We start from the raw sequence: 26,815 nt of genomic DNA, 5'->3' as shown, positions 1-26,815 counted from the left end.
TCCTTCCCAAGCCTGTTGCTCATCTGAAGGAGATTCCTACGAGACAATAGAAGAGGTCAGAGGTCATCAAATGGAGTTTCTTGGTACCGGAAGGGACTCCTGTAAATACAGGTTTGATTCGGTACATTAGTAGCCTGTGCTGATGCTCCTTTTTTTTAAGAGACACTATGCTGATCTCCTGAGATAGTGGCCTGGGTGTTCATTGACTCAACTGCAGAGAGCACCCGGCATTTATTTGAAGTTTATTAGGATGCTGTGCAAATATAACAATAATAATATTGATATAGTCGTGGTTAGTCATATCTATTTTTGAAAGTTTCCATACAAAGAAGTATTTTGTATAATTTTTCAAATGTATTGTTTCACAAAAAATATATTATCCTTTCTTCATTAAGATGCCAAGTAATTCTTATTTACTTTCATTTTTTGACAGAAAAATTTACTTTAGTGGCCGATCTGCTGACTTAATTCCGAAGCCCAGTGAGGGTCCTGATTTTGGGTATGAAAACGTTTACATTTTTAGTTTTAAATAATCTTTTTGAAAAACTTCCAGCATATTTAGATTTTAGACAACAAATATTTCAAAGCAGTTTTCTGCTTTGAGAGAAGAAGAGAAGAAGATGGGACGCCACCTGTGTGTCAGGGTATTCCGCAATGCCAAGACAGTGGTGTGACGTTTGACATTCAGAAGTCATTTATTTGTGTTGAAAGCAAGTATTAGTTATTAGTATTACTTAACTTATTAGTATTAATTAATTAGTATAGGGAACCTATGTCTCGGGAGCCAGGTGTTGCTCTTTTAATGACTGTCTCTCGGACAATTCTTGACACAGTAAAATGTATTTATTTTATTTTTTTCTGACATTTTAAAGTAAAACATTGCAGAAATCACGGTGTTAAAAATAACCTTCAAAATATAAGACTTTCTTATGCATTTTCGTCCAGCCATCCATTTTCTACCACAATGCGGGTGGTCAGAGCCAATGAAATGCCAGCTGTCCTTCCGATATTTTCCGAGTCAGACACCAAAACTCCATTAGGGTGCCCAGGTCGTTGAAATGTCAAGAAGTAAACTTCCCTCCTTGAAACAAATAGTCAGCAAGCTAATTCTGCAGAGCCAACCATTTTGACGAAGAAGATGGCGAAAAGAAAGAAAGAGAGGGGGTACGGCGCAAAACCATGCAGCAAGTTGCGTTAATGGTCAGAAGTATTTTGTTTATTAATGGATAGCTTCAGTATAAAAATGTTATTAAAAAGAATAATTTCAAAGACTTGTTATATTCTAAAATTGTTGGAGTTGCTTTAAAACGCACGCTTTTAGTTGAATATTATGGCTGTCATAGAAATACATTTTAAAATATGTGGCTTTCATGGCTCTCTTAGCCAAAAAGGTTCTTGACCGACCCCTGGTGTGAAAGGTGAGTGAGTGTGGTCCTGGGCAATCCTCAGCGCCCTTCTCCTGCAGCGGCTCAGTTCTTGGACAGAGGGGAGGGAAACTCTGATGACCCTCTCAGCTCCCCTAAATATCTTCTACAGGGCTGTCATACACACTGCAGCTGGAGTACCATGTTGTGATGGTGATTTATTGCAGGATGCCTTGTCACTGTGTGAAAGCAGCCACTCATAGTATCCTGCTTCATTGGATTCTTGATACAAGGCACAGGCATACTGTATACTCTTGTGACTCTGATGTGGCAATTTTTCTGTATGAAATGGGCTAATGTGTTTATATTGTGGTTGGAGTTTAGAGTTTAGTGCCAAAACTGAGTACAGTCGTCCCTTGCGTTCAGATTTCCCGGCTTCACTGGATCATAGTCTTTCTATTTTTGTACAGAGCTTGACAGGAAAGCCAGTTAGTGCTGATTCATACTGAATGCCACACTTCCGTTTTCCATCCAGGAAGCTGCTTGTTCGGTTTGCTGACTTACTGGGTCTTGAATCAGCGGTTTGTTTGGCCTTGCTCCTGCACATTTTGATGACAACTTCAATTTCAAAATGGTTCATATATGTGTCAGACTCTAATGTCATGTGTTCTGTGGTGATGTACTGCTGTGGCTTTTGTTGCCTCCCCAGCCGGTGCTGGATGGTCCTATTGCATTTTACGGCCAGCTGACCTTGTAAGCTGAACCATGTGACATGGATAAAGCATGACTGGCCTTCTTTGTGAGCTGTGTGGACTTCATACAAAATGTACAGTAATCAGGTTCTGTAAAGACTTAACAGAAATTCCTCATACAGTGGCGGCAGATGTTTATTTACTCAACTGTAGAAAGTATTGGGCGTTTATTCAGGGTGAGGTGTTTATCCAAAGGGAGGGTTTTGTTTGTTTTAATGCATTTTCATAATAGTAACTAATATAATATTGTGTCAAATCAGTTTCCCCACAAGCAAATAGTAATACTTTAAAATATATATTATAATGTAATATCACAGCGTCTTATAATTTTTCAGGACATGACTCACGTATGTTTGTCTCGCATGAAATAAATCTACTCTTGAAACCTACTGAACTTGTCAACAACGTGTTGCAGCTTATGAAAATGTCAAAGTATAGTAACAACATTGTTGTGTGCTTTTGCAGGTAGACTGAGTATTTATTTTGGCTAGTCCACTGCGTATATAAAGTCAAGAGTTCGTCACATGTGGGGATTATATCTGTAGCGCCTAAGGGGCTCGATGGTCACATGATGGGACATAGAAAAGAGAGGTTGAAGCTGAAGATTGGCAGCATATCTTTTATCCACTTGAGCCAGCTGAAGTAAAATGTTACAAGGAGGCACATGGTACAGGAAATCGGCAACCATACTAGTAATCCGTACTTTGAAGGACTAATTTGATTCATGTGATTCTTGCTTTCCATCTTCTTCTAGAGATGTCTCACACAATCTTTGGCATTTATCGCCGCCCAGATGGTCTTTAGCCTAGTGCCTAGTGAAGTTGTTTGGAAAGCTTTTTTTTTTTTTTTTTAATGTTTTGGTTTGGTTGTTGAGCATTTTTACTGTTGATATACTGTGTACTGTACATATTTTCAGACATAAAAAAATCATTTTTTTCCCCAAAAATTCCTCTTTTTTTTAAGAAATGTATATAATTTTTTTTTTTCCATTTTGACTGCGTGTATGCAGTGTTAGAAAAAGTTTCATTCTAATCTGATCTGATTGAGCATGTTCCCAACTACGTTGATGATATAGTTGAATATATAGACAAATATTTTTCGACTAATAATACACCATAGCCAACCACGAAGTAGTGATCGTTTATTACAAAATTTCACCTTTTTCCAGCAGGTCTCTGTGTTGCATCTGCATCTCTCCAGGTCTTGGTGTGTCTGAGTGGCAGGAAGAAAAGCTCTGACTCAAATATGGACAAAGCGTTCAGTGTCACCTTGTTGGCATGTAGAAATGTCTTGACTCTGATTATAAGATGGGTCAGTATGTTATTGGACCCGGTTCTAAGTTCTTGTTGTGCTTATGCAGGTCCATACTCAGCTATCACCTTGTCTCAAGACATCTTAAGTAGGACTGCCAAAAATAGTGCGTTATGGCAGGAACTCATTTATTTCATTAATTACATTAAATTTTTTGGCATGCACACCTTGTCAAGCCAACCCTCTCTGTTGTGACGACAGACGGGGGCACAATAGCGTCACCACAGAGTCTTGATGCTATTTTATAACTTTATTCTGACCTGAACACATCAACAGCAGTGCAATTCCAACACAATATATGTATCTCCAACTCACAAACGTGTCTGTAGTCCTCGTCACGACACTTGCTCATTGACACTCGACTACAGCGAAGTGCATTCATGCAAATATATAATGTCATTTATCTTTTTGTTTATTAAATACAGTAAAAACGGGCATATTTCACACATAGTTACAAATGGTGATTAATCATGATTCATTAGAAAACTGTGATTTTATTAAATTTTTTAATCATTTGATAGTCCTCGTCTGAAGACATGTGCCACATATGGCAAGACGTCTTGAGGCGTCTTGTGGCCCTTTTCCACTGTAGGGAACTTTGGTGTTGGTGCCGGATTAAGTTTGAGGCCGGGGTGTAACCGTGTTGCCCGCTAACTGACTCCGACACCGCTTTCTTTTTCCATTGTCCTGGGGAGCCGTGTCATTACGTCACAGGGGTGCCTCCGATCAGGAAATAAAAGGGAAATTTCAAGTGTTAACCATTTTTTAATCAAAACGTACAAGTCACTATAGTCCTTGACACGGCACATTATTTACAGGTTGAAATGTAAATATAAAGGTGCAAAAATTTAAAATTGAAGGGTGCAAAATGCAAAACATTTTGACATAAAGATTGCACGTTGCAGGCTTCGGTTTGCTTGAAGCGAGGGAGGATGAACCATTTCATCACCATTGTTTTCTGACAGAAAGATAAAAACATATTAAACCAGAATACAGGTGCACAATAAATGTTACTTCTTACATGACTAGAGCTTCTTACATGACTAGAGCTTTACGATGAAACTAGTTTGCTGCCGTAAGCACAAATGAGAAGGGGAGGCTGGCGATCGCTTGATATTGTCTAATGCAGGGGTCACCAACGTTTTTCCTTGTGAGAGCTACTTTTACAAAATGAAAATGGCCAAGAGCTACTCATTTTTGTAACATTTATTTTCAGAGCTTATTTTAAACCCAAACAAAGCGAATATGCTTGTTTTACCAGAACATTAACAAAATGCTGGTGTCCACAACTCACATTTTGTATTTCACAATGCATTTCTTTCTACTGTTCTTTCATTATTAACTGAAAACCTGAATGAAAAGCAGGCTTGCGGGCACCTCATGTGGTCGTGGGGGGCTACCTGGTGCCCGCGGGCACCACGTTGGTGACCCCTGGTCTAATGAATGAGAGGCTTTCCGCAATAGCAAGCTAGCATGCTAATGTTAACAGCAGGCTAGTGTTTCCCCCAAAAACTGTGCTGTGAATATTAAATTAAACAAATACAATTTACAGGCAGGTCTCAATTGTGCATGGGTCTTCTTCTTTTGTGATGGCCTCATGGATTTCAGTGGAGTTATTTGCCAGCATTCACCAGCAAGCTTGCATGCCGGTGTATGTGGCCCAAAGCTTTGTCCTCCTCAAAATAAGGCATTATTCTCCTCCGACCACTGCCACTCCTGCCTAGGTTATTCTTTTGGTCTCTGTAATCCTCCTTTAATTTAATTAAGTTTGTTATTTGTTGGAAAGACTGCAAAGACACATAGCAGCCATTTCTCCTCTTGATGCATTCCAGTATTGTCTGGGTTCTTGTCACATTTCAGATTTTCTTCTGCACTTCTTCGGATGTCCAAATGGAAAAGAGATAGCGGGTTTCCTCCGGTGTCCATGTTTTCGGAGCATTGTTCGGATTGCAATGCAATGTAATAAAGATGGGGGTAATTCGCAGACTGTTCTTTAGGTAACCCTGCCCACCTCATTGTGCAAACGGTTTGCTCACTTGGCCCGGCAAGCTTTTGGAGCCAGAGTTGACCCAAAACAGACAGCTTCAGGTCGAACCAATTGTGGAACCATGACAGTGGAAAAGCAAAGCTCTGAGAACCATCTCCAAAAAACCTCTGAACCAGTCACAGTGGAAAAGCGGTATTGGTGAATCAAGTCATGTCACATGGTTTAGATAGTGCAGCTGTGTGTGTGTGTGTGTGTGTGTGTGTGTGCGCGAGACTCATGCCTGATGAGTATATTTTCACCGTGTTGTGTTTTACTACTTTAATGTAAGGACCATTTTACATTTCCCACTGACGACGTGCAGGTTTTGCGTGAAAAAAGACGAGAGGCCCGTTTATTCTTGCACCCAGCGCATATCAACCGTGGTCTTTTGAGCGGTCTTTTGTCACATTTGTCTAATTGTGTAAACGAAATAAGGGTGTCATTAAAATAGCTTACATTAATAGTGCTAATAGTGCATTAATCTGTGACTGCATCTTCCTTATCACAAGCACGGGCATTACACTTCCATCCCATTAGAAAAGTTAGCCAAGCTACACCCATTTGTCACTATGTATTTTTTACTTGCGTATCTTGCTTGCTGATGTAACAAGTGAATTTCCCTGCTGTGGGATTAATAAAGTACAATACAATACAATACAATACAATACAATACAATACACCACAAATTGATTTATAACCATGTCAAATTATTATTTCTACCCTAAAAGTATTTTGCACACCCATTTTTTCCAATTTTATCTTTTATTGGATGGACTTTTACTGGATTAGGGACCTGACTCACAGACGTTTGGTACAAAAGCCAAACAGTATTGTTGGTCATGCTGTGTAGTAAAAAAGTAAATTCAGCAATACTTTGGTTGCATTATTTTTAATGCTTTGAAGAGCTATTTTCATAACCATATTCAATTCCACAAATTCATGTTTGTAACAAAAGCTTATTATTAAAACAACAAACAAAAAAAAAGGATTGGATCGGCAAGACTATTCAAAAAATCGGATCGGAAGCCAAAAAATCTGGATTGGGACATCCGTAATGCAAAATTGATTGCAGTACCTTAGATTAGTTTAAGGTTCACGCTAAAAAAGAACTACATTTCCCATGATGCTTAGAGTGTGTGGTTGTAATCCTGCCTGCACTTCCATATTACGTGTGTTATCATTCACAGTAGTAATGTCGTAGTTCACAGTCTGATTGGCTTCTGCCTGCCCTGTTCTTGCGAGACACCTTTTCTCTAAACAAGAAGTATGGTCATGCTTTAATCTTACCCCTATCGAGCATATAAAACCTGTTCATGGCTTTCAACTATCGGTTTACACCACGTTGCGCAGGCTACGGGGTCTCTGCTGGGACATAAGAGACAGTCGGCGCTAACTTAGCAAGCTACCAAGCTAACAAGTTAGCCTCTCTTCAATGTATTTATTCTAACCTTAAGAAAGTGTTTCAAACGGAGTGGGGAAGAAGGACAAAGTAAGAAGCCAAAAACTTAGCACTTCCACACGGAATGGGAGGATACCGGGTAACTTTTTTTTCACTCTTTCATGTCGGACATGCCTTCATTGACTCCATGCAGTGTGAAGGTAATGTGATATGATGTCATGACTCATCAATGTAACATTACTGACGCCTGTTAGTGAACAAAATACTACATATGACTTGTCTTTCAATATTTTTTGAATGTTATAGTCAACATAGGATGTACCGAGGGACCACTGTACCTTTTATTCCCTTACATCCAGATTAAATGTTAAGTATTTGGTGGAGGTCTGCACTGTTTAAATGCCCTTGTTTTTTCAGAACGTGAAAGCCTCTCCCGCTCAGTGAGCCAGTATGGATCTACAGACAACAGCGGTGAGCACGACAGTCCCGTTACCAACCACTACAACAACCATAGCAACCATCCCCCCATTGCAACGGCTGGACACTGGGTCGGCGCCGACCAGGGGGAGGAGGCCATTCGCAGGAAGTTGAAGTACTTCTTCATGAGTCCCTGTGATAAATACCACGCCAAGGGCCGCAAGCCTTACAAGCTGGTCCTGCAGCTACTCAAGATTATCATTGTCACTGCTCAGGTACGGCATGTGTGGCATCCGTCACTCTGGACATGTTTCTTGGACCCCTTTTTCATCTTTGACGAGCCACTTCCTCTCTTTGCTACAGTTGGTGCTGTTTGGCCTCAGTAACCAGGTGGTGGTGACCTTCAAGGAGGAGAACACTATGACCTTTAAGTACCTATTTCTCAAAGACTTTGATGAGTCCTCAGACAGCTCTTTTTCTGTGTACACACAACAAGACGTCTATGAGCACATCTTTTACACTGTCGAGCAGGTATGTCCCATAAGGTTATTTGTGTACTCTCTAATCTAGCGATTTTCGATGTGATCCTCAATCACATACATGGTAACAAAGACTGTTTGTCATACAATTATTAAAATAAAGTAAGCTGTAAAAACGATGAAATGGTCATGCTGGCCAAAAGTATAGGGACACACAGGAGTCTACTGCTTAGGATGTCTTGTTTAAGGCTTATTTTGGAATACTGTAAGCGTCGCAAAGTGCAGTCTAAATTGTCCAGGTATGAATGTGAGTGTGAATGATTGTTTGTCAATATGTGCCCTGCGATTGGCTGGTGTACCCCGCCTGTCGCCCGAAGTCAGCTGGGATAGGCTCCAGCATACCCCCGCTACCCTAATGAGGAAAAGCGGTACAGAAAATGGATGGATGTCGCAAAGTGCCACAAAAAGGCAAAGAAAAAGCATAACACACATTTGTAACCTTGATCTTGATGCTCGCTGAACTATGGTCATGTGAGGCTCATTGAGGAGTAACCCGATCACATGACGGCAGTCCACATTATGAAATAAGTTTGGTAAAAGAGCCATTAAAACCCAAATATAAATTAAAGCATATGCAATGGAAATTCTTAAACGTTCGCTGAAATGAGTTTCCCGTGAGGTGCGTTCGATTCTGATGTCTTGCAGGTACCTTTTGAAATGCGTGCCGCAATCAAAAGCCAAATAAAAAGCTCAGGATTATGTGAAACTTGCTGATCTAAACGGACCTTCCGTTTTGTGTGTCTTTAGATTAATTTTGGCGGGCCTTTGACTTCGGAGGTGCCATTTTCTTTATTCTCATGAAAAATGAAATGATGCGGGGGGCTACTTTGATACATTTTGTACATGTAAAGATGCTAAAACAAATCCAGTGAAAGTCAATATATGCTAAACTATTTGGGGAAATCATTGACATCTCAGCTTTTGTGTTACTGGTGACAAAACCAATGGTTATTGGTGTCATATCTACCAATATATCTTATTGATAACGAATTAATTAAATTTTCAGAATATGGCAATAAACTACAAGTTGCTGGCCGAAAATGGCCCTCAGGCGGCACATTGAACCCCCCCTAAATTAAAGGCTGGCTTTGAATTGCTTGCCATATCTGAATTAATGTGCGGACGTCTGGCGCAACACTTACAAGAGCACAAAAGTTATGCACACGACAAACGACAGCACTGAGGACGATAAGTAATGCTGGGTAGAAGGAACGCAGAAATGCACGGTTTATAAAGTGACATATGATCAAATTTCTGGATTTTGTGAAATTTAAAACTGCACAGGTGATATTTAAAGCAGGAAATAATTTACTGCCATGAAAAATTCAAAACATGTTCAAAGACAGAGATGGAAAATATCCAGTAATTTGAGAGGTAAATTTAAATTAAGGGGATAGTTATGGATTTTTTTTGACAAGAAGTTGTATGACATGCCCAAGGACTGTCAAGATGGCAAATTTTGCTGGTCGATAATTGTGCTACAAATTATCGTCGATTATCGATGTTATCAACATTTTTTCATTATTGTCATGAGAGGTGTAATTCACATTTGAACCACTAGATGGTACTGAGGTATAGTGTACCTGTGTGAGCCACATTAGCTTGACAAATAAGTTACCTGTACATATGTTTTTTTTTATTTCTGTCATATACAGTATGCCATGTAACCGTATCGAATGGTTGCATTTCTTTTCCAGTCTAGCGAGCGACACTGTCTGTGAGCACGCACCATTTTGCACTGTTTTGTTTATATGACCAAACGCCTCAGTAAGCATTGGCTGTCGGGACGAAGGCTCCGCTGCCCGAGGCACGTCCATCAGTAGGCTTTTTTCCCAGTTATTGGTTGTCTGTGTTAATGCGCTCACTGTGTTTGTTCTGTTTAAAAACAAAATATTCCCACACAGAGACTGTTGGCCTTGGCATTCGCCTCAGAAACCATCGCTTCTGTGCCTTCATTCATATTAGCATATGCTGCCTCACAAAGCTAACTGCTCTGTATCCACTCACTAGTAGCCCTGCCTCCACAAAGAGGCTGAATGAGATGATCCAGGGCTCACTCTCTCTGTTCATTCCACTAGAGAACCAGTGCGCACAGACAGATCCAGAGTGAATCCTCTTGTCATCCATACTGTGTCGCACAGAGCTGAGCAGATGAAACACGCACGCATACATGCACTTGTCAATTTATTGAGGGCATCATTATCTACTTGTTTTTATTTTTTTTTATCGTTCGATTAATCAATTCCTCGATTATCGTGACAGGCCTACCTGCCCATAAGGAGTGTAGTGCATCAACTACTTTGTCCCGTGAGCCGAGCTCTGGTCAAGTTTTGGTATTTAAGAAAGTAGTTCCGGATAGTTGGTGGGATCACTTAACTAAAGAGGTTTGCTTCTCAAAACAATATGCTTTCAAAAGAGTAGTACATTTGCATCACAAAACTGTTTTCCACAAAAAAGTCTGACCTCACAGTTGCTCAGCGTTATTTTTTTCCTCCTCCTCCTATCACTGCACGCTGCCTCCTGCGTATGTGTTTCAGTGTTTACATGCATGGGTGATCACCGCTGCGACGCGAGAGCGTTAAAGTGAGAGGTAGGCGAGAAAAAGAAGAGGGCAAAACAGGGAGAAGAATGTTTGGTGATGGTTTTTATATGCTTCAACATGGATAAATACGTATATTTTAACACTTTTTTTTATGTGCCTTGGACGGGGTTCGAACCTTGGTCGCTAAGTTGAAATTCCTGAGTCTGTGAGTTTAGATTCAACTTTATTTATAAAAGCGCAGTAACAGTACCAAATGTGTCACAAAATTACACTTTCTAAAGTTTAAGTTTGACTGTATTGTCATTGCTTCGATTGTCATTGCAGATTTTTTCATCAGTAATGAGACAAATAAGCCACTTGCTAAACTTGTCAACTTTTGATCCATTTGGTATGTGGCACTGAGACAGAAATAACTAAGAAATATAACATCCTAAACATATACTGTAAAGCCATGAGCCGTTCTAAATTATATGAATATAAACGTATTTAGTTGTGTGTGGCAAGAAATTGAGGCGACAAATACCAACTTTTAAATTAATAAATGTAATAACACAGAAATTATTCAAGCAATAAATTCGAGTTGACTATGTACTTATACATGAAAATGTATAAAGATTATTTATGAATAAAAAATAAACATTTGGAAAATTAAAAAAAATAACAGCAAAAATGGGAAAAATGTAGTTCATACTAATAATACGCTTTTTCATCTGCAGTGTGTCACAAAGCTGAGATGAATTTTTTTTTTTTTTTATATATCTAACTTATTCGCATATCTACATGTGTTGTTTTCCAAAATATCAAAGTGGCCCTTCCATCTTTTCATTTAGCATTTGGCCCTCGGTGGAAAAGGTTTGGACACCCCTGGCCAAAACGGTTACTCAATTAATGAAAACAAGCATCAGATTAATTGACGAAGAAAGTAATCGTTAGTTGCAGCCCTAATTTATTATGAAATTATTTTTTATATGTCATTGTGAATTAGGTAATTATATATTATGCCTTGTGTAAATATGTTCACACATAGGAAAAAGGTTATTTGAGTTTTTCATGCTCCTTTTTGGACACATTCCAAGTTGTGACCCTTCTGTTTGTAGTCCTGCTATTTTGTTTGAAATTATCTTTTATAGAGATTTTTTTTATTTTATATTATTACGGTACTGTTGTTTTCGGCCGCATGTTGGCCTCACAGTCTCTCCCCGTGCGTGCGTAGATTCTCACCGGGTACTCCAGCTTCCTCCCACATTCCAAAAAATATGCAAGTTAGGTTAATTGGAGAATCTAAATTGTCAAAATTGTCCTAAATTGTCTAAAGTGTGAATGGTTGTTTGTCTATATGTGACCAGTGATTGGCTGACAACCTGCCACCCTAGTGTTGTGTTCGAAGTAAAATAAAAGTAAATTAATTCTCTGTCCAGTATCTGGCTCTACCTGAGACCACAGTGGGTCGCTATGCGTACGTCTACGGCATCGGCGTGAATGGCAGCGCTCTGTCACTCTGCCAGCAGTACTACAAGAGGGGCCGCATCGATCCAGCCAACGACACCTTCAGTATCGACCCGCACATCATCACAGGTGCACCACAAATCTTGTTTTTCTTCCTTGTTCATCAAGAGGGGTCTGTGACATGTATGTAACAACGAATTGAAATGATTGCAATAATTGTGTGTATTGATGTACACTATCAAGCTTAAACATGTGGCAAACTATTTGCTCATGTCTTAATGTAACATGAGTTTTCCCAAATTTAGGACATAAATTTAAATGCCTGGTTGTTTTTGTTCGTAATAAAATATTCAGTGGTCATCTTTACTAAACAGGATGATAAAATTTTGCATGTGCACATTCCCAGCAGAGAAGGTGTTATGTACTTTTTGTCGTACTCACATGTGTTTGGCTGAAGTTGCGCTAATCTAACCTCTAAGAGGAAGTAACTGCAACAGACAAAACTCCAAGGACAGTCATGTGCAGACCATCACCAAGGTCAAACAATCCAAAATTGTGTACATCTTTGTCCTGCATATACTTGAGTTTTATCATCAGGGTCCATGCATTATTTACTGAAAAACTGAGAAAAATATAATTCTTTTGTAACATAAAAAAAAAAACACACACACACACACACACACAAAAAACAGGTTGGCACCGAATTCACTTGAAAATGTGAAAATCAGTTTGGTGTAACAAATGATGCAAGTAGGGCAGGGGTTTCCAAAGTGTGGCTCAAGGAGCATTTGTAGCCCACAGCTTGCTTTTGATCGGCCCACTGCAATTTTTACAGTAAAAATTGGTTTGCTTTGGAACATTTCACAGTCAACATTGCACAGAGAAAAGCTGAAAATGGCACAGGAAAGTGTGTTTTTTGCATAGATAATTTTATTTTCAGAATAAAAACAAATTAAACTAAACCGTATGTATGGAAGTAAAGTACATTATTGACCAGGGGTCAGGAGATTCAAACGCGACAAGATTTCTCGTTTAGGAAAAAAAAAAACTGTCTCTCAATAATAAATAATTTAATCACACGATAAATGCAAATGCACGTGGTATTTTTGCCGGCCTGCCTATATTGCCATATGCATGTGAGTCTGTTTTCTTCATCTCTCGGTGAACAGAGTGAGACTGCTTGTCAGTCACACAGTCACTCTGTTTCTGTGGGAGAAGGCCGTGCCGCTAGCACAGCAAAAAAGTGGCGCTTTATGAGGGGCAATGCAAGGTAACGTGAGGGAAAAAGATGCTTGCAAAACCAAATGCCACAGCTCTCATAATTAGCAAGGTGAGCCCATCAACACGAACAAGCCAGCATGCCAAATTAATTCGAAAGTGGTATCGACATAAAAGGCAACAAATTAAACTTGCCTACCTCAAACATATCCACCCGACCCAGATTAGTTAGCAAATAACATGATTTTGTTAATTTGTTATTTTACACATATTTAAAACATGATTTGAAAAAAATCATGACTTTTTCCAAAAACATGTCGTCTTATGATCAGTTCAATAAAAAAAATAAAACTGTGTTCTTCAGGCCACAGATCAACAGCTTCTCTGCTGGTTATAGTTCGGTAGTACACTCCTTTTTCCCTTAATTGCTTCAAGCTATGATGATCAACTGTCAATTCCTTACGGTTCTTAACGAACAAAGAATGAACCACTTCATTAGTATGCCCATGCTTCTCATGTCAGGGGGAATAATATTTACATAAGCATTTTAATTCTTTTTTTTTTCCACTCGAATTTGTAGGAACAGTGATTTAACTACGATGTAGACTCAACGACCTTTCTTCTCTCCTCAGACTGTGTTGGAGTGAACCCTCAGACGGTCCCCCCCTCCCCGCTGGCCAACTCTTACAAGAACTTTACACTCAAGTTCCACAAGTAAGGCTTCATTTTTCACATGGCTTTGACTTCCGCTCAGTGGAACGTCCTCCGTCATGGCAATGATTGTATCTGGTGACATTCAAGACGTTTTTTTATCACTGCAGTGCAAGCACGCTTCAGCCTGTATGTTTATACACACTGTGATGATTGCATGTTGTTTCTAGGCTACCACCATCTTTGTGGGCATAGTCACTCAACTTGTGCCCATGTGTTCTTGCTGCAAGGTTCATCAATGTCACAATAGAGTTTCAGCTGAAGGCCATCAATGTGCAGACTATTATCAACAATGAGATCCCAGACTGCTACACATTTTACATAAAGGTGAGCAAATCACTTGAATAAGTGATTGATGTACTGTATTATTTGACAGGTTTTCCCAAATTTAGGGTCCCAGGTTCCATTTTATTGGGATTAAATAAAATATTGTTTGCTGTTATTAGAAATCAAGCACACAGCTTCTTGTCAAATGGCTTTTTGAATGATGATTTAGCAGTGAATTATTGTGTTTTGTGTGCTTTAGCATCGAGTTATCTACAGCAGTGGTTGCCAAGCTTTTCACAGTCGCGTACCCCTTCAGACATTTGACTTGAAGCCATGTACCCCCTGCTTCTGCACACTTAAAAGCAAACCTTTTTTTTAATCTTAATCACCTTCAAATATTGAGCATGATTAATTGGTTAATTAATTTTATAGTAAGTAAGTCATTCTGGTTCAAAAATTAGTATTTTGCATGGTCACATTTTGATAAAAGTTTGACATGACCACTGATAGATAAGTATTCATCCTCCATAGCTTTTATTTCAGCTGGATGTTGGGATCCTTCTGTTTGAATGGGTTGAACTTGAGCTTCACTTTTTTCCACTTGCAATTGCTATGATTTAAGTCTGCATATTAATTTGATACCAAATCGAAAGGGAACGTTTCACAAACATTATAAAGCAGTGTCCAAAGTACAAAAATACAACCAGTGCTTCATTTTCAGGGGAATCCCTACTCTCTCATCCTGGCACGCACATACATTGACAGGTTTTAAGAGTGCGGGGATTGTAACACCAATATAATTTAAGTCTTCAAGGTTAAACACTCTTGATGCACAACATAATCATCAAACTTACTTACTTGTTCATATAACTCACACAAAGCAATGAAGAACTTCATGCTCTGTCTCCCTTCCGTCTTTCTGCTCTGTGAGGTGTTCAGGCGCACTTGTAATTGTGAGTGTTTGGTGCAAATAGTTTTTGATTTTTATTCACGTCCCCCCATGCCAATATGCGTACCTTTGGGAACCTAGGATCTACAATATGTAGATGTTGTGGCATCAATACAGTACATTTACGTGTTTTTGTAAGTTTGGCTCCCTGAGCATAACCAAATGTTATATTATACTTCAATAGAAATTTTTTTGTTATCAAATTTGCATGTTACAGTTCTAAAAGTGTTGTAAGTGGAATTTTTATTCTGGACTTATTGGATAGCTGCTAAGGTTTATCTTGGTAATAATCTGTGTTAAATAACAACAACAGGGCAAAGCTGAAAGTGAAAAAAAATTAAGATAATGAAGGTATGGTATTTTTTGTTATTTTACAATATTTTTGTCTTGCTTTTATGTATCTTTTAGATATTCTAGTACATACATACAAGTCCACATGTTCCTGAACTGAAAAGAGATTTGATATTGCTGACAGCCACCAACTACACTAATTTGGGGAAAATAAATACAAATGACTTTTTTTTTTTTATATATATAAAAGTTTATAAAAAGCCTAAGCTATAAGAATGACAGGACATATATTTCAAGTGAGGAAATCTACATAATTAGCCCCATTTTAAATCAGTAATTTAGATAATCCATCCATTCATCCATTTTCTATGCCGCTTTACCTCATTAGGGTCGCTGGGGTATGCTGGAGCCTATCCCAGCTGACTTCGGGCAACAGGCGGGGTACACCATGGACTGGTCGCCAGCCAATCGCAGGGCACATATAGACTAACAACCATTCACACGCACATTCATACCTATGGACAATTTAGAGTCTCCAATTAACCTAACATGCATGTTTTTGGAATGTGGGAGGAAACCGGAGTACCCGGAGAAAACCCACACACGCACGGGGAGAACATGCAAACTCCACACAGAAATTCCCAACGGAGATTCTAACCCTGGTCTTCCCGATCTCCTGACTGTGACTGTGTGGCTAACATGCTAACCACTAGACCGCCGTGCAGCCCAATTGAGAAAATCATTTCCCGTCAAAAGAAGGAAAAAAAAACATCATACAGTACTTCCATCAATTAATCAATCTTTTGGAGCTACAGAACCACAATGAACATTAAATAAGGAAAACCATTGTTGACAGCAGCCTGTCCCATTTAAGCCAGTTTAGGCCGGCTAAGCGGTGTGACACGTTTAATATTTTGCATTATTTTGTTTATCTTTGTTTCCTTCCATGTTGTCGCTGCTTGATGCTGACACTTCAGTAGTTGTTTGCATGTGTTTTGGATGTGTGCGTATGTGGGTTGTTTCAGGTAAATGTAAATGCAGTGATAAAAGATATGAGTCAAGATTCAAAACAGTCCAAAAATATAATACAGTAGGCAAGAAAAAAGCACTTACACCTGCATTGTCAGTATGTTTGTCTGTGTCATACTTCAAAGGTTGATCATCAGTTATATGAATAACACAACAGGAAATTATTTTCTTGCTTCTTTTGCTCACATAGATCGTTCTGGATAACAAGGCTCACAGTGGCAAAGTGAAGATACGACTGGAGAACCAGGCCTCCATAAAGGAGTGCAAAGACCCCAGTGTCTCCGGACAGGGTGAGAATAAACATCTGGCACCCACACTTTTGTAAGATTTGTAAGATTACTCCCTTACAAATAGATGAGCAGTACAGAACCTTTATGGTAGGTTTTTTATGACTGAGAAAGACAAAACATGAAGAAAAATCCAGAAAAAACAATATTAAATAATGTTTATACGTTCATTTATATTTGCATTTCAGAACACATCTTTATTATACTGCCAAAAGACATTCTAATTATTTGTATTATATTAATTATGAATACATTTTTATAATTTTATATTAATTATTTTGCACAAAGCTTTATTCATAGTTAAGTCAATTATTTCTTTGTTTGCTATTTAGCCTAATGCCCTGATGTATGGTCCGGAGATGGCAGCTCTGACCAACAGACAGGAGGCAGAGCTGAAGATGCTTAGATTTTTTTTTTTAGAATGACCAGAATGGACAGGATTAGAAACAAGCAGATCAGAACCCAAACGGCCACGTTTGACGTCTGGGAGAGAAGGTCAGGGAGGCCAGACTGAGATGGTTTGGCCATGTGAGAAGGACAGATTGTGACTATATTTGTAGAAGGATGCTGAAGATGGAGTAGAAGAGAAAGACCAAAGAGGAGGTTTCTAGATGGGATTAGAGAGGACATGCAGGTGGTAGGAAGATGATGCACAGGACAGGACATTTTATTTTATTTATTTTCACTTTTCAAACAAGACCACTACAGATGTGCACTGTATTAGACAGTTAAATATCAGATTCTGATGCTACAGTGCTTTATTGTGTTCCTTTTTTTCAATTAAAAATGCTTTTCTCTGGTTTTCACTGAACAAAGGCTGAGAACCACCGCATTAGACAATTTGTTTATTATTGTGGTTGTAGTTTGCAGTAGGACAAAATATTAGAAAAGCCGATCCGTGGTTTAGTTTATGCTTGATAAAATGAGAGTAAGTAACATAATATGGTTACACTTGCACAACCGAACATGACTGAAAAGGAGTAGAAAGAGAATTAGTGGTAAACTGGGCAGTACTGTAATTTTGTAACTTACGCATACATGGTGCATGTTTGTGTTCAATTTGAACAAATTTAAGGCTAAAGTTGACGGATGTTCAACTGAATTTGTGGTTCAAACCACATGTATTGGAGTGCATGGTAAAATCCTCGGACAATGGATTGGTCTTTCTCAAGGAAGAAGTTCTTGTATTGAATCTTGTGATATTGTGAACCTGTATATTGTTACCAATTGTTAAGAGCCGTTGAAGCTTTAGTTTCATGGTGATCTTTGAATCCTCAGCTGAGAATTATACACGAGTGGCGTTTGACGTCGCCGTGGCTCTCGTGTGCACGCTGTCATTGGTGCTGTGTGGACGCTCCATCTTGCGAGGCATCATGCTGCAGCAGGTGAGCAGTGCTTTCTGGGAGAAACGGCTATACCATATCTATGCCTGGCTAACTCTTTGTGTGTTTGTCAGGAGTTTGTACAGTTCTTTAAGGACAATCTGGATCGCAAAGTGTGCTGGGCTGACCGTATGGAGTTCATCAACGGGTGGTACATCCTCCTCATTGTCAGTGACATCCTCACCATCATTGGAAGTGTTATCAAAATTGGCATTGAGTCCAAGGTGGGCATGGGGGTTTTGGCAGATTATGCCGTCTTTTTATCTTTTACGTAATGTAGCTCATCTTCTGTCTTTTTCCTGGCAGAATATGTCCTCCTATGATCTGTGTGGCATCCTGTTAGGAACTTCCACCCTCCTGGTTTGGGTGGGAGTCATTCGCTACCTCACCTTCTTTCAGAAGTACAACGTAAGCTACACATTCACTGTTATACATCAGCTAATAACATGATGAAATGTTTGACGTGATCTCATTTTCTTGAGTAGATCCTGATCGTGACACTTCGAGCAGCCTTTCCTAATGTTATTCGCTTCTGTTGCTGTGTTGCCGTCATCTATCTGGGCTACTGCTTCTGTGGTTGGATCGTCCTGGGGCCATACCATGTCAAGGTAAAGTAATACTCTTTGAAAGATTCTTATGTTTCCACCTAACACTCAGGAGAATCTCTGTTTGGAGTTTGCATGTTCTCTCCCTGCCTGTGTGTGTTTTCCCTGGGTACTTGGGCTTCCTCACAGATCCCAAAAGTTTGTCTATATGTGGCCTGTGACTGACTGGTGACCAGTCCAGGGTGTACCCTGACCATCGCCCAAAGTCGGCTGGGATAGGCTGCAGGTCACCTGGATATAGAAAATGGATGGACAGATGGAATGGTGTCAACAGAAACGTAATAAATATCCAATTGGATTACTCAAATGACATTCGTATACTGCTCCCAGTCATTACCGTATATGCAGTGTTGTATTAACCACTTTAGCCTTCAATTCAAGGTTGGCAGTGGCTCAGGAGGTAGAGCAGGTTATCCAGAAACCCAGTCACTGTTGTTGTGTCCCCGGGCAAGACACTTCACTCTCACTGGTGTATGAATGCGAATAAATGTTTGGTGGTGGTGGTTGGAAACGCAAATTGGCAGCCAGGTTTCTGTCAGTCTACCTCAGAGTGTGACTGAGGAGTGAATGAACAATGGGTTAACTTCACTGTGAAGCCCTTTGAGTACCTTGAAAAGCACTCTATCAAATCTAATCCATTGTTATTATTAATTCATTCTTTGGCAAAGGATTCTGTTTTAAAGTCAAAGTGTATATATATATATTTTTGGTTCCATATGCAGTAATATTATATTTTTTTAATTTGTGAGTTTCAATCATTCTATGTCTTTATTTTTTCCTATATTGTTTTTTTATTTTTTAATTATTTTAAATTTATAATTGTATTTTATTCCATTGCATCAGATTTGCATCAGTGTGGTTCCGAAGGTAGATACCATCTTTGTCACCGAGGTCTTCTGTGGTCCATTGAAGCCTAGTCTATACCCCTATCCAAGCCACAAGAGATATCCTACATACCAAACAAGTGACCCGCCGAACACTTACTGTTCGCAGGACAGTAACTGCACGTCGCTGGCTGTACTTGTCTACGGCATTACGGTAGCAGCCTGCCTTGAGATCTAAAAGGCAGAATGGCCTACCTTGATTTAGGTACACATTTTACCTGCATTGCACATAATTTGCATGAAACCATCATATTAGTGAACACAACAAACACACTCTATTATACACTACTACAGTAGCCCCTATCAAACTGGAATTCATTTTCTAGCATTGTAAGTCGTATCAGAGGTGCAACAAAGGTGTGTGGAAGAGGAAAAATACCCTTCCAAGGTTTGATGAACTGTGTTGTGTCCTTCAGTTCCGCTCCCTGTCCATGGTGTCAGAATGCCTCTTCTCCCTCATCAATGGCGACGACATGTTTGTGACCTTCTCGGGAATGCAAGAGAGCAGCACGCTGGTGTGGCTGTTCAGCCAGGTGTACCTGTACACCTTCATCTCCCTCTTCATTTACATGGTGCTGTCGCTCTTCATCGCCCTCATCACCGGAGCCTACGAGGCCATCAAGGTAGCAGCGCACCTCATCCACATTTTTAAATGTATGATACAAATTATTATATTATAATTTAACAAAATAAAAGTATAAAAAAATGTAATGAAAATATAATATGATCAAATAAAATAATACAATTAATGTAATAAAAAGTGCATAATGATACATACACTGACAGAAAGTCCTCACTCAGCTGTGGATTATGTGGTCAGTAATCCCTTATTTACCGCCATTAATTCCAGACCCAACTGTGATTTCCCAAAAGTGGATTTCCACAAAGGAGCATTCCTTATTTATAAATTGAATATTTCAGTAGTTAGAGCATAGCAAACCTGTTTACGACCTTCAACATATGTTTTTTTTAACATTATTAGAGCTCTCTAGACATGAAATAACAACCCATTGTTATCTTTACACTTGAAAGCTAACTCTAACCTAGAACGTCACTGCCCTCTATAGCCCACACTCTAAACAGCAGCTCAGAACTACACAATACACGACAGTAGCATGATTGACTCCTAGTGACCAGTGTAGAATACGACATATCACGTCTTTAAATGCGTCTTCTGAATGCATTTTTATGCTTGAAAAGGCTTCAAGAATACTTAAAAAGTGTTTAAATATGCATATTTTTTAAAACTAATAGTAGGCCTTAGTCAACCACAAAACACCGATAATTTATGAAAAATAGTTTATTTTGAAAAACCGTGATAAAGTGAAGCCGCCAAATTCGAACCGCGAAGTGACGAGGGACAAATGTATATCTGATGATGTTTTATTATTGCATGGCATAATACATAGCATTATCGTGGCTTCTAACATCCACCCGTTCACTCATTGAGCTCCGCTATTTGTGTCACTTCTGTATTTAAGCAGCTGATTAAAAGTGAAACCCACTTGATACTCACATAAGAATGTCACATCTAGCAACACTGCCCTAGAAAAGAGGAAAAATACCACTCTGTGTCCTATTCTGTATCCAGCACCAAACCCAGGAGCCCATCCACATTACAGACCTACATGCCTTCATAGCAGAGTGCACAGACGCACCAAGTTCCGGAAAGTTCCGGGGTTTGGAGACATCACCATGCTCCTTTTTCTGCTGCTGTGACAGGTAACAACAACCACACACGTGTCATATTCCTGTGTCCTGACAAACAGCAGAAGCTCTATACCAGGGGTGTCCAGGGCCGCACTTTGCACTGTGATTTTATCGGTCCGCAGCAGAGTCTAAAAATTTAATTTTAACAAGGAAATAAAAAAAACCCACCAACAACAACAACAGCAGCAAAAATGGGAAAATCAATCAAAAGTCAAAATATTAAGAGAAGACTTGTAATCTAGCAAGGAAAAAAATAATAATAATGGAAAGGAAAAATGGCATTTTCGTACAATGAATTTGAAATATCAAAGTTTTTTTTTTAAGTGAAAAACAATAAAGTTGTAATTTTTGGAAACTTAGGTTGGGGGAAAATTTATAACATGAGAATAAAGTGAAAATAATAGGAGAAGAAAATATACAAGAAGAAAGTTGAAACATTTGGAAAATTGTACAAAAAAAACAGCAGAAATGGAATGTCAAAATATTGACAGAAAAAAATTGGTTTCCAACGGGAAAAAAGTTGCAATTTCATGAGAATAAACTTGTAATGTAAATTTTTTTTTTTTTTTTAAAGATAAAAAATATTATGGGAATAAAGTTATAATTACGAGGAGAACATTTCTAAAAGAAAAGCTTAAATGAAATCGTTGGAAAATAAATTTTAAAAAAAAACAGCAGAAATGGGAAAAAAACAGCTGTAATTTTACAGGAATAAAGTCAAAATATTAAGAAAAAAGTCATCATCGAATGAAGAATAAAAGTCGCAATTTTACAAGAATAAACTCGTATTACTCCGGAAAAAACGTCATTTTTCGTAGCATTTCATGTATATTACCTTATATTTCACTTATATTATAAAGGTGAAATGCAGTTTTTTATTGAGCTACATATACATGTAGCTTCTTAGCATATCTCTCTCTCTGTGTTGGTTTACAAAATATCAAAGTGGCCCTTGCATCCTTTCGTTTTTCAGTATGTGGCCCTTGCTGGAAAAAGTTTGGACACCCCTGCTCTATACATATGCGTATAATTGTTAGGACCATTTATGTTTGGAAAGTACAGGTGCAAAGGGATCTTTAACTGAACAGCATGGTGACAGTTTGACCCTGGAATGGGTGGAGTCTATTTCCCATGGGAAAATGGATTCAACATCTGAACAAATCAGAGATTGAAGAGTCCTCGGATGGATTCTGTTAGACGTTCAGTGTTTCCCGCAGGCCTGCAAACTATTTGTGACGGTGTTGGATTGGAGGAGGACGGGTTGATTTCATGTTTAATGATGTCATCGTCTAATTTGCATAATTGGCCATGATGCATTTTTTTATGTGCAGTAGGAATAGCGTTGTGCGAGACAAAAAGTGAGTTAAAAAAAAACCTGAAAAGTACATCAAATATGCTGGGAACTGCTACTTTCTTCTGTCGCTTCTTTTTGTCATTTTTTTAATGTCACAAACAAGACGGAGCCACCTGTGAGTGCTTTGAGATGAGGTAGGGGCCCACAGCAGCACCCGCTGCTCGTTGGGAAGAGTGATAGAAGCTTTCATGTCAGAGCCTCTGTTAGAAAGCCCACTAATTTTACAAGTTTATGACAGGTGATGTTTTTTGTCATTAATTGCTTGGTGGTCCTGGAATGCACCAGACTTACCAGTGCTTTGAGATGCAAAAGTGAAACCTACACAGTCATCCCTCACAATATCACTCCTCTGCGTTTCCAAACTTAATAAATGATTGCTATTTTGTTGTTGACTGGCGTATTATTAGTCAAAAAATCTAGAAAAGCAACGGTAAAGGTATATGTAGTATTCTGTCCACTAGGCATCAGTAATATTCCATTATTGAGACATGACATTAGATTACTGACACACTGCATGGAGTCAGCCATGACATGTCCGACATGATAGAGTGAAAATAACTTCTCCTCCCATTCCTTGTGGAAGTGGTAAGTTTTTGGCTTCTTTGTCCTTCTCCTCCACTCCTCCATTTCGTCAGTTTAGAATGCAGTAAATAAATTGGAGGCTAACTATTTAGCTCGCTAGTTTGCTAATGGTTAAAGCCATGGCCGTCTCTTGCGTCCCTGCAGTGATCTCGTAGCTTGCGCATTGCAGTCGAGAAATGTGGTGTATACAAAGAATAATAGGAGTGCAAATGTGTTATGTCATGTCAACAGGGCTCTAATATTGGTAAGGATTGTATTTAGAAAGCCATAAACCGGTTTCTATGCTCCAAGTACGAAAATGTACCATTTATTAATATTGAATCCGACTTTTTGGAAATTTGCTTATGGCGGTCGGGTCTGGAACCAATTAACCGCGATAAACGAGGGATGACGGTACATAACTTTCTCCGACATTGCTTCCGCTTAATAAATCCACCAAATAGATGACAAACTGCCGTGTTCTTTAACTTGAACACACACATTTCTACCTCTGCCACACGAAACCAGTTATATCCCAGAAGACGTTTGAGAGCCTCGTCGTTTTAGTCTCCAAAAGTCTTTTTAATAGATTTGGCGATAGTTGCCTTTTTTGAAAAGGTGCATCTCGAGGGGTGTGATTACTCGATGAATATAGCGACAATGCCGTCAATTTGGCAAAACGGATCCCTCCTGCTACATGTTATTATTCTTTGGCAGACCAAGTGCGTATGAGGTGTGTTAACAAGCAGAGTTACAGGCAGCCCCATTGTAATGTGTATATGAGCGAGGACGAACAGGTACAGCGCTGCCGAATGTATTTGTGTCCGAAAGAATGTATGGGAAACACTGACATCATCCTATATTTTTCTATCAGAACAACAACATATGAGGATGTCCTTCTGGTCAACTGATGACCCAGAAAGCCACTCAAGCACCCCCGTGCTGGCCACAAAGACGCACTGCACTGCACGTGGTCTGTGCCCTGCCCCCCGAACAAGCTTTTTTCCAGCACTTGACTGAAAGAGGAGTCGTCCATCAGTTGGCCCAGCATTCTGATAAAGGAACGTGTGAGTCTTTTATTATTCCTGCAGCCACCTCATCAGGAAGAACTCGGGAACGCCCGAAGTTGCTTTGTGGATTACTTTTAGCACGTGTATTTATGTCTCCGGTCCATTTTTGGCTCGGTTCAGTGTTTTTATGAATTTGATCCGCAGAGGATGTATGTTTTTACCTGCTCGTCAGTTTATTCTGTCAGCAAAATGAAACAAAACCCAGCAGGCCAATGCACAGCAAACATTGGGACCGAAACAGGTTGTTTTTTTTTTGCTGTGGCCTCAGTGTGGATCACCTTTTTACACAGGGTACCCATTGAGTGTTCTTACTTTTTTTGGGTGATGCACAACCCAGAGTTGGCACCAGGACTGCAGCTGTACACTCATGATGGTGCTGACTGATTTTCTACTTTTTTGGGACTTCAAATTGTGTCAAGAAAGTAGATTACACATCACATGATCTCTTCGCAATACATGCACAGTGTGCACGAATGTACAACAATGCTACATTTTAGTGTATGACGTTTAAGAGTGCCTCTCCTGCTGCAGTTATGCTGCTAAAGCATACTAGTGGTCCATCCGCTTGCTGTGTTAGATTAGATTGCACAATCTATGTATTGCTCAGTGTTTGGTCATTATTACCAAAAAATGGAGGAGGAGCCTGCACAAACTGCCTATAATGGGACTTCATTATCCACTTTTGGAAACTTTGATTTGATTTGATAGTTTTTTAGATGAAAAATAAAAAATAATAACTGTTATTGTCTTGCCAAAAGAAGCACCCTTTAGGTTTGTCACAAATGAGTCAACTTACAAAACATGCATGTGGCCGTGCTGTAATAGTTTGGCTCCCCTTTCTCTTAATTTATGATTTTATTATACTTATTTTATGCTGTATATCACATGGAACGCACAATTGTTGAATGCTTTTTTTTTTTTCTTGTGTTCAAAGATTAGAAAGACCTTCATTCATTTGTGTTTAACAAGCCAGAAAAAAACATGTTTAAGTGGAATATTTGATGGACTTTGCATGGCTGTAGAAGGCAAAACCTTTGTTATATGTTGTTATATGATAGACATACATATAGCATGATGGCCACAGTCTGGAGATTGGCGAGATGCGTGCGTGGGTTTTCTCCGGTTACTCTGGTTGCCTCCCACATTCCAAAAACATGCATCTTAGGTTAATCGGTGACCCTAAATTGTGTTTGTGATTGGTTGTTTGTCTGTATGTGCCCTGCGATTGGCTGGCAACCAGTCAAACCGGGTGTACCCCGCCTCTCGCCCAAAGTCAGCTGGGATAGGTTCCAGCATACCCCCGTGAGGACACGCGGCATAGTACATGGATGGATTATATACATACTGTATGTGTATTTAGATCTTACATGTGCCCAACACATTGTGTAAATATTATTTTACAAACATTCTGCACTTGCTCAGTACTTGACAAAATGTAAAATAGGAGAAAACATTTTAGTTATTGTGTTATCTGCTCTATTAAAGTGTCCTGGATCATCTTTGATGTCATATCGTCTTGTTATCCTAACCAGGGGTGCAAAATTCAGTCAAATGATCCATAGGAATTACCAGGAATATGTGGTAATAAACTGCAATATCATTTGAACAGGGATCCTAAAAAGTGGCGGAGCCAGACATTTTTCACTGGAGTGGCCAAGGTGAGACCATTACTTACACAGGGGTGGCTATAAGTTGATACCTGAATTGAAAATGACCACTGGGGTGGCCGAAGAGTGACCCGGAGTGGCCACCCCGTAGCCCCGTCAGTGATTCTAAATAGTTTTTCCACGACAACCCTGCTGTAAGTGATTTGCTTGCAATACCTCCAACTTTCCGAAAGAGGGCGCGAAGGAATCACGTCTCAAATAGTGTACCATACATTTTTTTTAACTGTGGATTTTTAGGAGTCAAATGTTTCGTAGGGATGGGTGATATTCCAAAATTTGGTTTCGATTTTTGAAGATCTTTGAATAATTTTGTGATTTACCTAATTTGTTGATCATGATTATAATCAGAATAAAACGCAGGACAAAGATGTTAGGCAAACAATACATATATTTTTAATCAACAATTTAACAATACTTTATACAAAGATATAAGACAACATCAAATTATATGACCTACAATTGGAGTAAAATATAGGTAGTATAAGTAAACAAAAGCAAAAAGTACTGTTGGCTCTCATTAAAATTCTGTCGCTTTTTGCCCCCAAAGCCCTCTTGTGTGCAGGAATTTATTCCCAGACTTTGCAAATGATATATAAATATAACAGTATCAACAATGTAACAACATGAACATAACAAAAAACACATATGATTTTTGTCAAAATAAACATGGATGACAACTGAAAACTATTGATCTCATTCTGCTCGTATCAGTCTGATAATGACCCCTACCCCTGGTATTGATACTATTGATATTTGGATTGAGTTGACCACCCCCTCGCGCAGGGGTGTCCAAAAATACGGCCCAGGGGCCATTTGCCAACCACGGCTGTTTTTGTATTGGCCTACGCCACATTCTAAAAATATGATTTATCGCCAAAACTAAAATAAACTAACAAAAATGGAAAAATCAGCAGTCGTTTCACAAGAATAAAGTCAAAATATTAAAAGAAACAAGTTGTAATCTAACAACAAAAAGTCATAATTTTACAAGAATAATGTAAAGTGAGGAAAAATAATTTCATTTTAGTAGCATG

At 39.1% G+C, this 26,815-nt stretch overlaps 1 protein-coding gene across 1 annotated transcript in view; it reads left to right on the top strand.

Annotated features, from left to right (window-relative positions):
* Positions 1-26,783, top strand: part of LOC129183092 (mucolipin-1-like) — a 28,831-nt gene extending 2,048 nt beyond the window's left edge. The window contains exons 2-14 of the mRNA XM_054779944.1: positions 7,270-7,544; positions 7,633-7,800; positions 11,769-11,925; positions 13,647-13,728; positions 13,956-14,052; positions 16,452-16,551; positions 17,827-17,933; positions 18,005-18,154; positions 18,237-18,338; positions 18,416-18,538; positions 19,836-20,042; positions 21,011-21,141; positions 23,919-26,783. Of these exons, the coding sequence (XP_054635919.1) occupies positions 7,270-7,544; positions 7,633-7,800; positions 11,769-11,925; positions 13,647-13,728; positions 13,956-14,052; positions 16,452-16,551; positions 17,827-17,933; positions 18,005-18,154; positions 18,237-18,338; positions 18,416-18,538; positions 19,836-20,042; positions 21,011-21,141; positions 23,919-23,955 (1,736 nt within the window). The 3' untranslated portion in view covers positions 23,956-26,783. The remainder of the gene's footprint in view (positions 1-7,269; positions 7,545-7,632; positions 7,801-11,768; positions 11,926-13,646; positions 13,729-13,955; positions 14,053-16,451; positions 16,552-17,826; positions 17,934-18,004; positions 18,155-18,236; positions 18,339-18,415; positions 18,539-19,835; positions 20,043-21,010; positions 21,142-23,918) is intronic.
* The last annotated feature ends 32 nt before the right edge of the window (positions 26,784-26,815 follow it).

This window comes from Dunckerocampus dactyliophorus, chromosome 6, assembly GCF_027744805.1.
Source record: "Dunckerocampus dactyliophorus isolate RoL2022-P2 chromosome 6, RoL_Ddac_1.1, whole genome shotgun sequence".
NCBI lineage: Eukaryota > Metazoa > Chordata > Actinopteri > Syngnathiformes > Syngnathidae > Dunckerocampus > Dunckerocampus dactyliophorus.
This window is presented reverse-complemented; position numbering and strand designations above follow the sequence as displayed.